Source organism: Arvicola amphibius, chromosome 3 (genome assembly GCF_903992535.2).
Source record: "Arvicola amphibius chromosome 3, mArvAmp1.2, whole genome shotgun sequence".
Lineage (NCBI taxonomy): Eukaryota > Metazoa > Chordata > Mammalia > Rodentia > Cricetidae > Arvicola > Arvicola amphibius.
Genome location: NC_052049.1, coordinates 134,546,395 through 134,563,590, shown reverse-complemented (window position 1 = coordinate 134,563,590; position 17,196 = coordinate 134,546,395). Strand labels below are relative to the sequence as shown.

Genomic DNA, 17,196 nt, shown 5'->3' with positions numbered 1-17,196 from the left:
TGGAAAAGACTCCCTGTGAACATGCAAACATGCAGTATGTGTCTGTGTTTAGTTTCCTCCTGCTGAGAGGGAGGCTGAGCAGGCCATTTGATGGATCTTCACATTTAACAGGAGGTGGAAGTCTGACAGGAGTATCAGTGTGGGAGCTGCATCTCAGAGGATGCAAAACAGAAAGAGCTGGTGGAAGCCTCAGGGTAGGCTTTCCAGGGCAACTTCCAGGAAGGCAGTAGGGGAAGGAGCAAGTGACCTGGCCTGTAAGAACTCAAGTATCAAGGCTGAACCATCATCTGGTTCCCATACAAGGTCTTGTACAATGCTTAGCTAACTTCCATACGCCAATTCAAAAAGCAGCAGCTAGCACTTAGCTCTTCTTAGAGACAGGAAAAGTTTAAGAGATACTCTATCTTATTAGAAGATGAAACAGAGGGAGTTCACTGTTTGGAAATAACTACTAGAGAAGGACCTAAATTCTGATCATACTAATTCTCAGGTGAAACTGGGTCCACAATCATCAAGATACCACCAAAGTATAGATAATAAAAATTCTTATGCTTTTACTATCAAAAAATTTGACCTAAAAGTCATCTGCCCTCACCATTTCTCCAACCACACTTCAACAAAAGTGTCTTGTACCTAGAAGAAAAGGGAAATCAAGTGTCCATTTTTTTACACTGATCAAAACCATCGTCTTGTGATTTTATTGTGATTTTTTTGTTTTAACAAGATGGGAAAGGGAACCTAAAACCAAAAGCTTGGAGGTAAAGATTTCAGACTTTCCCTGTACTTGAGGTAACTACAATATAAGCAACAGCCCTCCTCATCCCATCAACAAGCTACATGAACAAATGGCATCACAGCTGTGTGTAATGAGGGATTGTTTGGGACACCTCAGCTCTCTAGCTTTGACTTTTCCATGGAAGTGATCTAGTGGATATATGACTACTGTGTCCTTACCCATATATATATATATGATCCGATAGTTACCTAGGCAAGACAGATTCGTAGCTCATGAAATCACTACAGAACCAGTACACAAAATGCTCAAGCATGGAATTGAGTGACATTTGGTCAAAACAACTGCTTTCTTTTAGTTTCTACACTTTTCAGAAGGCCAAAACCTGGAACTGGAGGCAAGAGGTATAATGGTCCTTCCTGCTAAATGGGAAGACTTTAACCTCTCTTTATATTCTAGTATTTAGAATATGACAGACAGAACACACTGACTGAACTCTTTTTGTATGAAACAAATCTTTTTTATCTTTCACACTGAACACAAACACCACACTCACACACAGTGTATACATTTACCAGAATGAAATGAATAGGTCCAAAATATAAATCTGTTTAGGGCCTAAGACTAAAGTTCTTACAAACATGATGCTCAAAATATAGTATTAGATCCAGATCTGAATTTCTAAAAAGAATAGGTACAAATGTGAAATGGGAGTAAGTTGGGGTGGGGTGGAAAAAGGTAAAGCCCTCTTTCAAGATCAGAGAATGCAGAGTGTGGTAGTTCCCAGTTTGGGCTTCATGTTAGAATTCCCTGAACTTTTAAATATTTTTATTATCAGGCCAGATAATAATAAATTAACCTCAAATTTCTGGGTCCATGCAGAAGCATCTGTATTTTCTAACATATTCTAGGAGATTCCAAAGTGAGAGTTTAGAAAGTAGGACTATCATATAATTTATTGAGAATGAAAAAAATAAGCATATAATTAAAATCTCCCAAACTCTTGAGGAGAGCTGTGTTCAATTCCTAAAACAATCGCCTCCTGGCATCACCTCCCCATTTCACCCCTTGTCTACAGGTATCAACAAGATAGAGCCAAAGTCACACTCATTAACTTTTCTATCTGTCAAGTAGGAAAGACTTCCTAAAGGTCAAGTGAGCTTACCAAATAGATGGGTAGGAGTACAACCATGCCAAGTACATCTGGAAAAAGACTGAAATTCAGCTTGGTAACCCTGACTGATGCCCAGAGGTGTAATCATGTCTTGGCTTGTACTAAAAATATGTTGTTTGCCCGAGAGAACACATTAATGGGGCAGTGAATGTTCTCAAAGAGCTTAAAAGAAAGGTCATCCATGTCAGGGCTAGCAGTAGTTAGTGACTCATGCTTCTTTAGCTTTCCCTACCTGATGTCTTTTTGAAGTTTAAACCTGGATCAGAGTTTGGGATAGGGGAAAGGAAAAGAAGTGGTAGAAATGCTGTTTGTAGCAGCATCACCTTCCAGCCCCAAAATCTCAGAGTTTAAACACAGACCATGCAGAAAACACCAACGGGCTAGTAGGAGAGCACAGCAAGACATACACATGCAGGAGAAGCAGAAGAGGAAGTGAGGAACTACCTTGGTTTCTTGGGATTAGGGTCACTTTGCTATCCCAAGATTTTCATATTTACAAACACAATTGTATTGCCTGAAAATTACTTAGTTTTTCTGAGCCCAGACTGTACAGCAAAATGTATCCCAAACCCTGTTATTCAGGACCACCCATCTGGAGTGGTTAGGTAACAATTAGAAATGTGACACTATACTCCAGGGCCCATGGTTTAACACTCTTTGTCTCTGTTACCCACAGGGAGCAAGAAGTTCTAAGCCTCCAAGAAGATCAAGGCTACTATCTATGGTAGCTTTCACTGCATCAGGTTTTTAGTTCACAATGTCTTTTGCCCAATGCAGCCTAGAAAAAATATAACTATCTTCCCAGAAATCAGTGCTAATGGTGGCAGCAGCCTTAATGCACCATGCAAAAACAAAAAACAAAACAAAACAAAACAAAACAAAACAACAACAACAAACCACCTCGGAAGAAGAAAGCTGTGGATATGGACACAAGCATGAAGAATCCATTCTGTGATGAGCAGCACACAGGAGATAGAATAAAGTTCCCAACCCATTATGAGACAAACCCTTTGGAAGATGAACGTACTTAGCTTCCTCCACTACCTCCACCTCGGCATGAGCTGTGATTGGTGCATTTGAGTGAGCTCCAGTGGGGTCATCAACATTCAGCTCTCCATTGGTTGAGCTAACCACCTGAAACAGAGACAGTCTGAGATAAGTACCATGGTTGTATGAAGTTCCTGCCTTCACCAGAGTAGATTAAGAGAGATTAAGTCTCGCATTTAGTTATTAGCCAGGCAGAATGAGTGAGGAATGTATGCTTACTTGGGTTAAGGGAACACTCCTGATTTAGGAAGGGTTCTTAGACCTATCATGTCAGAACACTTAACGATATGATCATACAAAATGATAATTAGTTTCATATTGAGTGCCTTTGTGCTTAGCACTCTATTATACTGTATATGTGTATATAAATTTAATCCTTACAATTTCCTTACTTAATATGTCACAAGTTTTTGTGTGTATTCATGTGTGCATGTGTGTGTGAGGGTGCATGTGTATACACACACCCATGCAGGCCAAAGATTGAACACTGGTGTCATTCTTCAGGAATTTTCCACCTTACTTTGGGAAAGGGTCTCTCACTGGGACAAGCAGCTTGCTGATGAGGTCAGACTGGCTGGCCAGTGAAACCCAGAGGTTCCCAAACCTCCACTTCTCCAGGGCTGGGATTACCAGAGACAGGCTACCACTAGCTGCCTTGAAAAATACAAAACAAAAACAAAAAACCAACAAGCTGGGAGGTGGTGGCACACACCTTTAATTCCAGCCGTAGGGAGGGAGAGGCAGGTAGATCTCTGAGTATGAGGCCAGTCTGGTCTACAGAGCAAATTCCAGGACAGCCAAGGCTACACAAGAAAACCCTGACTTGAAACAAACAAACAAACAAACAAACAATCAAACAAACACCCAACAAACAATGAATTCTAGTGTTCCAACTGAGGTGCTCACGCTGGCACTAAGTACTTTTCCAACTGACTTACCTCCCTGGCTCAATTACTTAAAACAAAACGAAACAAATGATACTTATGTGTATGTATGTGTTAAAGGGGCAGTCTCAAGTGCCACAGTGTGTATGTGGAGGTTAGAAGATAACCTCCTGGTGGCTCTCTTCTTCCGTTATTTGTTTACTGGCTATTGAACTTAGGTTATCAGGTTTGGTATCAAGTGCATTTACCTAGTATGCCAGCTTGCTGACCCCAACCCCAATTATTCTCTTTTAATGGATGGGAACACTACAAAATGACTTAACCAAGGGTTAAGTTAGGGTCTGTGGGCTTTTATGGCTTTTACTTGTGTCTGTCCACAGATTCTTTCACTTTCCAAAAATGTATATAGTTCTGTATTTAAAAAAATAATGGAGTCAGGCAGTGGTGGCACATGCCTTTAATCTCAGCACTTGGGAGGTAGAAGGCAGATCTTTGAGTTTGGGGCAGGCATGGTCTACAGAGTAAGTTCCAGGACAGCCAGGGCTGTCTTGAAAAACAAGTAAACAACAACAGCACCCCCTCCCCAAACCTTACAGCTGACTTCTGAAGGCTAATAACTCATCTGCTCCCTTGACCATGGTGGACCACTACTCTCAGTTTATTATACTACATAATTATATACTTTAGGTAATGATGACTTAAAAATAAATTCTCAAAAATAAACCAAGAGTGGGCACCAGAAACCATAAATAATCACACTTTCCTTCAGAAATTTCTTCATGGCTTTGGTCACTGGTTTGAAGTTATTCAATCAAAAAGACTGCTACATTCCTCTCTGTTGAGAAGGAAGATGGTAAGGAAAAATTTCCTTGGAAAACCAGTCTTATTTCAATGGCTTTTATTTCAGGTTCACTGTCATCCCACTTCTCACTGATGGTCCCCAAACTGTAAGTGATGGCTCTCATTCCTGTCATCTGGTTCATGTGGACCCGATCAGGCTTCTCTTGCTTGTGCAGTTGCTTCTGGAACCTGGTTTCATTTTCAGCACATGACTCCTGTTTATGTGGGTGCTGGGGAGTGGGAAAAGGGACCTCGCACAAGCCACTCTGCTGTTAAAGATCTTGGCTGAAACATGGGAGAGAACCACAAAATAGGATAAATGGTTCAGATAGCTTATGCTATTGGGTAATAACTTCATCTATTTGAGACTGTTCTTACAGACTGATGTGAGGATCACATAAGGAATGGATAGGAGATATCTTATATATAATGCTAGAGGAAATAGGAAATAGTAAGAACTGCATTCTAAAATTAGGCAGCAGGAACTGGAGAGATGGCTCAGCAGTTAAGAACACTGGTTGTTCTTCCAGAGGACTCAGGTTCAATTCCCAGAACCCACATGGCAGCTCATAGATGTTGTCTGTCACTCTAGTTCCAGGGAATCTGACACCCTCACACAGACATACATACAGGCAAAACACCCATGCACATAAACAAATAAATCTTAAATCACTCTTTCTGTACCCCAGTTTCCTAGTCTATAAAATGGGGAAACGGTGTTGTTTATCCTGATGGGGTCACCATGCAGATACGCCATAGTAAGTGTTTGGTCCAGAGCCATGAAACATAGTAATGGCTCAAAAAATATTCATCTAAACTAGGAGTGTTGGCACATGCCTTTAATCCCAGTACCTGGGTGACAGAGGCAGGCAGATCTCTGGGAATTTGAGGTCAACCTGGTCTCCAGGATGAGTTCCAGGATGGCCACAGCCACACAGAGAAACCATGTCTCGAAAGTCAAAACAAAATAAAGCAAAATAAAAAATGATTCATCTTACTGATATTCTTATTTTCCTAAGCTATGGGGTACTTACTAGCAGCTACATTGCCAAAGTTTCCTAAATCATAAAATCATAAAAAGGAAAGCAGGAGGAAATGTTTACTATCTTTGGGGCAGGCAGAGTGAAGGCTACCTTCTACCTACTTGTAATGTATAACCACCATTATTTCTACAAGAAAAAAATTACTGGGCTTTTTTCCCCTTCTTTTCTTTTTTCTTTGCATGAGGGACACAAGGTGCTATAGGCATGCTCTGGTAGCCACTATATAGCCTATGCTATATAAACTCATGGCATTATATCAATTCACAGCACTGCTCCTGCCTCAGCCTTCACAGAGGTAGGACTATGACAGGTCTAGAATATCATCATGCCTGGCCTTTTTCTTTAATAAGACATGAGTGAGAAAATTACAATAATGATATATGGATAAAAAGAAAAAAAAGAACCCTACAACATCAAATTTGGACTTACCTGAGGAAGACTCAATTTCTGCTAGTGACCAAATTTAGTATCTGTGATGAGTGGACACATTAGTCTAACATTATGCTATTATATAACAGCGTTTTCACCTCTCTTGCAAACAGGTTTCTTCTGAATGTAATCACAATTTCAAAAGTTAGACAAATCCAGGACATGAAATATTGTATAAGACAGCTGACTTGGACTCTTCAAAAAGGACCATGTTATAAAAACCTTTTAAAAAATCACTGGTTTAATACTGATACTGATCAAAGGGGCCTAAAGTGGTAGATGACTCAACTGAACCATCTGTTGTTAACTATTAAGGACCTGGGTTTAGTTCCTACTGCCTACACTGTGGCTCACAATTAACTATAACTCCAGTTCCAAGGGATCTGTTGCCCTCTTCTGACCTCTCAGAGCACCAGGCACACGTGGTGCACTTATTCATGCAGGGGGAAAACAGAGGTGGTTTTAAAAGAGACTAAGAAATTAGGCATGGTGGTAAACACCTCAAATTCCACGCCACAGGAGGCAGAAACAAAGGACCACCATGAGCTGGAGGCTAGACTCAGCTATACACAGTGAGGTGTGGGTTTGCGTAGACTACAAGGTAAGACGGTCTTAAAACAAACCAAAATAAACAAACAAAACAGAGAGAGATTAAAGGACTGAAAGAGATGGAAGATGCAAAACAACCAATGGAATGCAGGAATCTTTGTTAGATTCTTTACACTATAAAAATTTAAGGACAACTGGAATTTGGGCTGTTAGATATTATTTATGAAAGTATTAATTTTCTTGAAAGAAGGCAATGGACTTACTGCTTATATGAAAGAATGTATTTGTTCTTAGGAGATGTAGGTGGAAGTGTGCGGGACTAAGATACACTGCTTTAACTTTCAAACAGTCTGGAAAGCAAACACATACACACAGGCACATGCACATGCAAGCACACAAAATTAAATTAAATGTGGCAGAATCTTAACAATTTCTTCTTAATGGAGGCTAAGGATAGTCCCAACTTTTCTGTAGATTTGAAAATTTAAAAATAGAAGATGGGGGAAGCCCAGTATATAAAAAAGGCTGAGACGGTTAAGTGGCTGTGAACCACAGCCTGCTGACCTCCTCAGTTCTGCTGATTCCTGTGCACATATTTTCTTTTCCTTTTCTCTCCACACCCCCCCTTCTCTGTTTTGGTTTTTCATGATAGGGTCTCTCTACGTAACAGTCCTGACCATCCTGGAACTCACTCAGTAGACCAGTAGACCAGGCTGGCCTTGAACTCAGATTCCTCTGCCTCTGCTTGGCCTCCAAGAGCTGGGGATTAAAGGTGCGTGCCACCACTGCCTGACATGTGGATGTATTTTCTAGCATACGTAACTGTTAACATTGGTAAGTAGCTTATTCTATGAGCACAATGGCTACACATGAAAGCAATCCCCTGAAAATTGTATTCCTTCATTCATTCATTTCTGCAGCACTGGGGGAGTAAATCAAAGGCTGTGTGTTCTAGGAAAGTCCCATAACTGAATCATACCCCCAGCCCTGAATCACTGATTCTTTTTTGGGGGAGGAGGGGTGTTTGCATTGGTGTCTGCCTATGTGTGAGTGTCAGATCCCTGGAACTAGAGTTCCAGGCAGCTCTGAGTTGCTATGTGGTGCTGGGAATTGAACTGGGGTCCTCTGGAAGAACAGTCAGTGTTCTTAACTACTGAGTCAACTCTCCAGCCTCTGAATAACTGATTCTTAATGAACAATTAAGGAACTAGACAAAATGTCATTTAAGGTGTCTTGACTAATGTTAGCATTTAAGTGTCTCAGGCAGGAGGATTAGAGGTGTGCAGCCAGCATGAGCTACAGAGGGAATTCAAGGTTACCCTAGCACACTTATCTACCTATCTCTTCAATTCTACTAACACGAAAGAATTCCTGGTAAAAGTCACTAAGGAAAATTACCCATGACTCTAGGTCATGATAAAGTCTTATACTTTATAATTTCTCCCCCCTCTGAATTGTTACTTGGCCTAAAAGTAGTGACCTTAGGCAATCTAAGAAAGAGGTTATTCTCACTTTATAATCAACATTTTTTTTAAAACAGTTTTTTGATATTTATTTATTTATTATGTATACAGTGTTGTATTTGCGTGTATCCCTGCAGGCCAGAAGAGGGCACCAGATTTCATAACGGATGGTTGTGAGCCACCACGTGGTTGCTGGAAATTGAACTCAAGACCTCTGGAAGAGCAGTTAGTACTTTTAACCACTGTGCCATCTCTCCAGCCCCTATAATCAACATTTTTATCTGTACCAAAAAACACATAATTTCAAACAAATCAGGCACAAAAGGAACATTACCCTCTCTACTTTTACACTTATCTAAAACATGTCTGAAACACATGGCAGCACTCTGTAACCCTGGCACTCTAGAGGAAGAGGCTACCAGGGGCTTCATAGTGAAACCCTGTTTCAGAGAAATAAAACCAAAATAAAATAAAATAAAATAAAACAACCTCAAAGAAAATCTTTTTTTTTTCTCTTTTTCTTTTTCTTTTTTTTTCTTTCTTTTTTTTTTTTTTTTTTTTTTTTTTTTTGGTTTTTCGAGACAGGGTTTCTCTGCAGCTTTTTTTAGAGCCTGTCCTGGAGGACTCTTGTAGACCAGGCTGGCCTTGAACTCACAGAGATCCGCCTGCCTCTGCCTCCCGAGTGCTGGGATTAAAGGCGTGCGCCACCACCGCCCAGCTCAAAGAAAATCTTAAATAACATGTATGGGCCTTTGCTCAGCTAGTAGAAAACTTGTGTAGCAGGTACAAAGTCCTAGGTTTGACTCCAAGTACCACATAAAATTAGGTATGGAGGCACATGCCTATAATTCTGGCATTCAGGAGACAGAGGTAGAAGACTCTGAATTTCAAGGTCATCATCAGTTACATAGCAAGTTTGAGGCCAGAATGACCCTGTCTCAAAAAATAAAAATCTGGGGATTATCAGGTATTACATGAACCTACTTCAAGTTTGAAGTATTATTACACACACACACACACACACACACACACACACACACACTCCTACCTGGCTGTGCAACAGAACAAACACTATTGTGACAAGGCTGGATTCTACCTCCACGTACCTCTACACACATTCTCTGTAAGTGTGTATAGGGCCAATACATTCATATTCTCTACCAGATATTATATGGCAGTTAAGTACGATGTGCACTAGAGATCTGAAGCACCATAAAGAACTGTACTGGTGTGATGAACTGCTACCTTTTTCGTTTCTGAGATGGGGTCTTGTTAGAATGTTCCAGTTGGCCTCAAATTCCTGAGCTCAACTGTTTCTCCTGCCTTGCTGCCTGACTAGCTCAGACTACAGGCGGTTCTCAAACTGCTTCCTGGGGGAAGGGAGCAGTGCAAGATAGGTTCTTACTGCATAGCTCTGGTTGTCCTGGAACTCACTATGTAGACCAGGCCGACTTCAAACTCAAAGAAATGAACCTGCCTCTGTCTCCTGAGTGCTGGGACTAAAGGTGCCACCATACCGTTAGTGTTTTGTCTTCAAAAAGTATTTTGTCTTCTTGAATTTAGGTCTTTAAGGCAGAAGATCTGTAGAAATACTAAAAAAATAAATGGAAACCAGGGTATCTTGACAGTTAAATAGGCTAAAACCAGAATGTCTATACTTTATAAGAAAACATGGTCTTCAGCTTGGCAATTTGCACTCTCCCAGGAGAGATGGGCTGCAGGCTCTCCCGGCTAGGCTCAGAAGACTTCACCAAGTGCCTCTGCAGAGTGAAACAGCGCACACACAAGTCCTGACACGGCAGTGCACGTCTGCAGTCCCAGCTCAGAAGAGGCTGCATGACTGCAATCTGAGGCTAGTGAGCAATACACAGAGAGATCCTGCTTTGAAAACAAAGGGAAACCAAGCCAGGCCTTGTGGTAAATGTCTTTATTCCTAGCACTTGGAAGGCAGAGGTAGCAGATAGGAGAGATGGTGGAATTCTGAGTTCCAGGATAGTCTGGTCTACATAGTGAGACCCTATCTCAAAAAAAGAAAGAAAGAAAAAGGGCTAAAGAGATGGCTCAGAGGTTAAGAGCATTGCCCGCTATTCCAAGAGGTCCTGAGTTCAATTCCCAGTAACCACATGGTGGTTCACAGCCATCTATAATGAGATCTGGTACACTCTTCTGGCATACAGGCATACACAACAAACAAACCTTAAAAATAAACGAATAAAAAACAAAATTTTAAAAAGGGAAGACACGTAATAACAACAACAAAAGTAAAACAAAACACAACAACAACAAAACACAGGGATATCTGTTGCTTTTGAAATAGTACTGATTTGTAAAAACATAGTTTTGGCCAAGTGTGGTAGCGTGTAATTGTACCATTCATGTCACAGAAGCAGGAAGATTAGGAGTTCACAGCTAGTCTTGGCTGCATAATAACTTCAAGGCCAGTAAGGACTATGTGACCCTTTGTCACAAAAACCCAAAAGTTTGTCTGGAGAGATAACTCAGTGGTTAAAAGCACTTTCTGCTCCCCGCGAGGACCCAATTTCAGTTCCCAGCATTCCCTCTTAAAGTAGCTTACAACTGCATTTAACTCTAGTTCCAGGGGATCTTGTGCTCTTTCTGTGTTCTCAAAGCACCTGAACATGTGGTACATATACACGCAAACAAACTTTTAAAAATAATTTAAAAACAGAATTATTTTATATTAATTTTCATATACTAATGGTAAAACATTAGTTCTATCCAAAGTCTTATGTAAGTATGTATGTATGTATTTATTTATTTATTCATTATTTACTACAGTGTTAGGGATTGAACCCAATGATGTGTATATGCTAGACAAGCAGAATTTACTGAGCAATCATTTACTTAAATAGCTTACTGAGATATTATAATGACAAAATAGTTTACTTAGTGATATTAAGACTATCAAAGTATCCTAGATTTTCATCGTTTTGTTGAAATAGCTCCCCAAACTCCTGACTACCAGTTTGGTGAAAGCTACCCTTCTGTACTAGCAGTTGGGGTCACCCAGAGAATCTCCTAACTTTTTTTTTGTTTTTTCAATACAGGGTTTCCTCTGTAACTTTGAGGCTTGTCCTGGAATTCGCTCTGTAGAACAGGCTAGCCTCGAACTCCCAGAGATCCTCCTTCTTCTGCCTCTTGAGTGCTGACATTAAAGGGTACCACCACCACCTGGCAAAGATTGCCCTTTTGAAAACACTGGTCTTAGCCAGGCAGTGGTAGCACACCTTTAATCCCAGCACTTGGGAGGCAGAGGCAGGTGGATCTCTGTGAGTCTGAGGCCATCCTGGTCTACAGAGTGAGTTCCAGGATAGCCAGGGCTTACACAGAGAAACCTTGTCTCAAAAAACCAAAAAAAAAAAAAAAAAAAAAGAAAACACGGCTATTGTAGTTTGTTTGCTTTGTTTCTTTTTCTTAGTAAAGTTTCCCTCAGAAGCCTGATAACCAAGGGTTATCTGCTCATATTAGAAGTGGTGGATGCTGAAGTCTCCACCCCTCCTTGAGGTTTAGTAGGCAGTCAGTGATTACTGTGGGAAGGAAGGGACATTTCTTTCACTATTGTAGGCACCAGTATGCTCCTGTAAACAGTTGGAATTAAACTTACTGGCATGTGTTTGTACACACACACACACACACACACACACACACACACACACACACACACAAGCATTAGAGTAGCTGTAAAGAAGGGGTTTACAGAGTGATAGGGAAAAAGAGGGTAATGGGTGGTAAATACATTAAATATGTATGAAAATGTCATAATGAAGCCAATTCTATATAACTTATGCTAATAAAACTTTTTTTGTTGGTGTTGGGATTTTTCGAGACAGAGTTTCTCTGTAGCTTTGGAGCCTGTCCTGGAACTACCTTTTGTAGACCAGGCTGGTCTCGAACTCACAAAGATCTGCCTGCCTCTGCCTCCCAAGTGCTGGGATTAAAGGTGTGCGCCACCACCGCCTAGAGCTAATAAACGTTTTAAAATGTAATATTTTTAATTATATTTGTGTATGTCCAGTATAGTGTGCCAATTAATTTTTTGTCAACTTGACACAATCAAGGGTCAGCTGGGAAGGGAGCTTCAATTTGATTGTTGATTGCTGTGGGAAGGCCCAGGTCACAGCATGGAGGTGGTCCTGGGCTATATAATAAAGCAGGTTTGGGGCTGGAGAGATGGCTCAGCAGTTAAAAGCACTGGATGCTCTTCCAAAGGTCCTGAGTTCAATTCCCAGCAACCACATGGTGGCTCACAATCATTTGTAATGAGATCTGGTGCCCTCTTCTGGCCTACAGGCATATACATGCAGGCAGAACACTGTATACATAATAAATAAAACTTAAAAAAAAGAAAAGAAAAAGAAAAAGCAGACTGAACAAGCCAGTCAATTCATAATATTTCTTAATGGTCTCAACTTTAGTTTCTGCCTTTCCTCAGTGACTTCAAACTGAAAGAAGTAATAAAGCCTTTCCTCCCCAAGTTTCAGGTCATGGTGCTTATCAAAGTAAGCAAGTTAGGACAATGGGTATGCCTATTTGAGTGCAGGTGCCCAGGGAGACCAGAAGAAGGTGTGAGATCCCCTGGAGCTGGAGTTAGCTGCCTGATGTCATGAGAACTGAATGAACTTAGATCCTCTGCAAGAGCAGCTTGTGCTTTAACTGCTGAGCCATCTCTCCAAGGCCCTAATAAAAACTGTTTAAAATAAGAGGGTGCATATCAACTGACACCATGAGAATAGCTGGGTCTTGACAACTCTGGATTATACTTCAGGATGACTTGGCTATGACAGTTCATTAGGGAGAGTAATGCTATTAGTACCCTTCAATTTTCCTTCTGGCTGGTGTGTACTTCAATCCCTCAGTCTAGAGACCCACTTTAAAACAAACAAAACCTCAGTTTCTTCTTTGTTTTTTTTTATGGCAGATATGTTAGTTTCATTTTGAATTTGATATGTAAATATCCTCAACTTTCAGGAAAGAAGTTGTATAACTCCCCAAGGAATTTCTCCATGCACTGATTGATACATAAACTGTTAGCACACTGTTCATTTGGTAATTCTAAAGAGGGCAGTACATCTACTTTTCTACAAGAGATCTGTGCACTTTTGGATAATTCATTTTGTGTTGTGCTGCTGTTTCACTGCTTTCTCTGTTTTGTTCGTTTGTTTGTTTTTGTTTTTTGAGACAGGGTTTCTCTGTGTAGTACTGGCTATCCTGGAATTCACTCTGTAAACCAGACCTCAAACTCACAGAGAAATCTACTTGCCTACACCTCAAAATTCTGGTCTGGGATTAAAGGAGTAGACCACCACTGCTCTGCTTGTTGTGTATATGTGTGTTTTCTCTTTAATTTGATTTATTTTGTCATGTTGTTCTATCAGCAAAATTTTTCCTTTGTATTTCTTCCTTAAAATTTTTTATATGTATTGGCATTTTGCTTGCATGTATGTTGGTGTACACATGTAAACCTGGTACCCAAGGAAGCAGAAGAGGGTGTTAGATCCTCTGAAACTGGAGTTATAGATGATTGTGAGCTTCAATGTGGGTACTGGGAACCAAACCTGGGTCCTTTGCAAGAACAACAAGTGCAAGTAACTGCTGAGCCATCTCTCCAGTTATGTCCCTGCGTTTTTTATTTCAGTATTAGTTACTCAGCATTTCCAGGTTGAGCAAGAAATCAGCCAATTGTATGTCACTGACTGTGCGGTCTTTCCCCACAGCTGTCTAGGTCCTGCCTGATGCTGCTCCTGAAACAAGGTGAGGCCTGTGCTGGGGGTGGGGGTGTAGGAGGACACAGAATCAGATGGGAAGGACTGATCCCCACCTCCCCTCTCCAAATAAGGATGTGGTCTCTGGTGAAGAAAGAAGAGAACATGAAGGATCTTTGTCGTCTTAGACTTTAAACCACTCTTCTATATGCCCTGTTAACACCTCCTCAATTTAAAAGAAGGCCAAGTCTTGAGCCTTTTGGAAATTCCAGGGTGAACAAACTAAGATCCAACTTTCTGGGACTCTTGTTATTTAAGTTGTATTCAGCTTCCAACATTTTGTTGCACTTACTGTTTTTTCCATCTTTTATAGACCTATACCTCTAAACAATTCTTTTTATTTATTTATTTTTTTTTTGAGACAAGGTCTCTCTATGTAACTTTGGCTGGCTCAATCACACTATGTAAACCAGGATGGCTTTAAACACATAGAAATCCATCCACCTCTGCCCCTTGAATGATGGAACTAAAGGCCTGCACCACCATGCCAAGTTTAAAAAGATTTCTTTACCACTGCTTCAGAAGATAAAAGCAAATCTGTGTGTTCAACTCATCATTTTACTTCATGTTTCTATGAAGTACTTTTATAGGGCTAAAGGTGTCTCAGCTTCCTACAAATAAAAAGATCGCCGGGCGGTGGTGGCGCACGCCTTTAATCCCAGCACTTGGGAGGCAGAGGCAGGCGGATCTCTGTGAGTTCGAGACCAGCCTGGTCTACAAGAGCTAGTTCCAGGACAGGCTCCAAAGCCACAGAGAAACCCTGTCTCGAGGGCTGGAGAGATGGCTCAGAGGTTAAGAGCATTGCCTGCTCTTCCAAAGGTCCTGAGTTCAATTCCCAGCAACCACATGGTGGCTCACAGCCATCTGTAATGGGGTCTGGTGCCCTCTTCTAGCCAGCAGGCATACACACAGACAGAATATTGTATACATAATAAATAAATAAATATATAAAAAAAAAGAAACCCTGTCTCGAAAAACCAAAAAAAAAAAAAAAAATCTTTTCAGTAAGTAATTTCTTATTAAAACATATTCTAGAAGATCAGGCCTATTAAGATTTATTTACATGCAGGGAGTTCATCTTTATACCTCAATTAGTGAGTCATCAGTATGAGAAAAATGTTCAGTTGACTTTTCTTTAGGATTTTAAAAATTACACACAAGAAAGTGAAAGATAGAAGATATCCTGGTACCAAACAGAGAAGAAAACCTTATGCTAGCTCAAATAAAAACAAATAATTTCAAGACCAAATTTATTTCAGAGTAACCAGAATATAGCTCCACTTCTTTGATATCTGCTCAGGAAATTAATCAGTCAATACTCCCAGGTTATCAGGTGCTAAATCCTCTATCATCACAGGGTGAGCTACACACGCATACCTCCAGTACTGGAAGGCTCCAATTTTAAGTTACAATTCAGATATTTTGTAGATCACGAGTAGATCAAGATTATAGGTCGGGTTAACTCAAAAAAGAAATCACGCAGATGTTTCTAAGTCAATGATAAAAGGCAGTAATTATCTCAAAAAATTACTTTTACCAAAGTCCACATAGAAAATCAGCACAGAGATAAACAGTTAAAAAGAAGCAACTCACCCCTGCTGTAAGTGACCATCTGAAAGGAACCAAAACTGCAAGAGCAAACCAACATTCTACAAGACAGGCTGAGAATGCCAGGGAAGACAGTAGGTACCTGTACTGAACCCCCATGGCGGTCTGCGGCCAAGTGAGACGTCAGGTAAGAGGTATTGGTCTGCCGGCTGGGCTGGATTTCCCACTCTCCTCGGCGCTCTGATGATGCAGTCTGCTTAGGCATTAGGAAGCATGACAGCAAGATATGGAAGGAGAGGTAAAGCAACAGAAAACAACAACAAAATCCAGTACATTAGTGTTCCTGTAGGGTTCTGTTTGGAGACTGACACTAACAACTGCTGCAAAGCACTGAGAAATAGTACTGTGACCGTATTTATTTTCACTAATGAACCAACACATTGTTGAAAGAAAACCTGTACTGAACAAAGGAAGGGAGGGAGCCAACCGAAAGCTGGACATCACGCTTTGACTTTCACATTCATGTAGTTTCAGCAGCTACTAAGCGGATTAAATTCAGAAAGTCAAAAGAGTGTTGAGCAAACAAACAGTCATACTTATAAATTATTTCATTATTATAAATTTCACACTTCATTTATAAATGATTTCACTGAGCAGATCAAAGTTTTTACATGAGGAACCGAGCCAATGAACCTACTACCTATTCAAGATTAATGCCCATGACAGGCGGCGGCAGTGGCGCACACCTTTAATCCCAGCACTCGGAAGGCAGAGGCAGACGGATCTCTGTGAGTTCGAAGCCAGCCTGGTCTACAAGAGCTAGGTCCAGGACCGGTTCCAAAAGCTACAGAGAAACCCTGTCTCGAAAAACTAAACAAACAAACAAACAAACAAACAAACAAAGCCCCTCTTCTGTTTTTATTTTTGCTGCCATCCAGGCTGCCTTCATACCTTCTTTACCTGTCTGTTCTGTTCTTTAAGACCTCATACTCTTCTGATCTCGCTTATGTGTGACTTTTCGTACTGAAGAATCTGTACTAGGTGCCCCTTGCCCTGTCCAGATGGCTGAGGAGGTACTAACATCATGCTGCACAGCTGTGACAGTCCTAAGACTCTAAAAACTAAAAAATGAGGAGTGTGAGAGGCAGTAATGAGGAATTAGTAAATCAAATTTTAATTGCTGCTGATAATTAGCAGCAGCAGGGGATAGGGTGCAATATTGTTGCTCTACATGAACACTAGGTAAGGAACCTAGAAATCTCAGAAATGCTGGTAGCTATAAATGTGTATTCTATGAAAAAAATGGAGCAGGGAAAGGAGAATTAATTAGAACAATGTATTATATATATATATATAGTACATACACACACATATATATATATATAAAACTTCTATGATAATGCCTATTACTTTGTATGCTAAATTGAAAATAAGAAAAATGAAGCATGAGAAGGTAATAGCTTAAAGCTCCATATTGGCTATCTCCTGCTGAGGATTTCATTGATAGGAACTGCTTAAAGCTTACTGGCAAGTCACTTAAAAGATATTTCCTATAAAGCTACAATTTACTCATCATTATTAGTAGACTATGAATGAGGTCACATGGATAATAATAGCATTGTAAAAGATTCTGGCCATATTTGCTGTTATTTCCTGTGGAGATGAGTAGGTAGCTGTATTAACTTGTTTACTATGTAATTTCT

At 40.4% G+C, this 17,196-nt stretch overlaps 1 protein-coding gene across 1 annotated transcript in view; it reads right to left on the bottom strand.

Annotated features, from left to right (window-relative positions):
- Csnk1g1 (casein kinase 1 gamma 1) overlaps positions 1 to 17,196 on the bottom strand; it is a 151,060-nt gene that overhangs the window by 10,106 nt on the left and 123,758 nt on the right. The window contains exons 16-17 of the mRNA XM_042054723.1: positions 15,636 to 15,746; positions 2,935 to 3,041 (exon numbers count right to left, since the gene is read on the bottom strand). Of these exons, the coding sequence (XP_041910657.1) occupies positions 2,935 to 3,041; positions 15,636 to 15,746 (218 nt within the window). The remainder of the gene's footprint in view (positions 1 to 2,934; positions 3,042 to 15,635; positions 15,747 to 17,196) is intronic.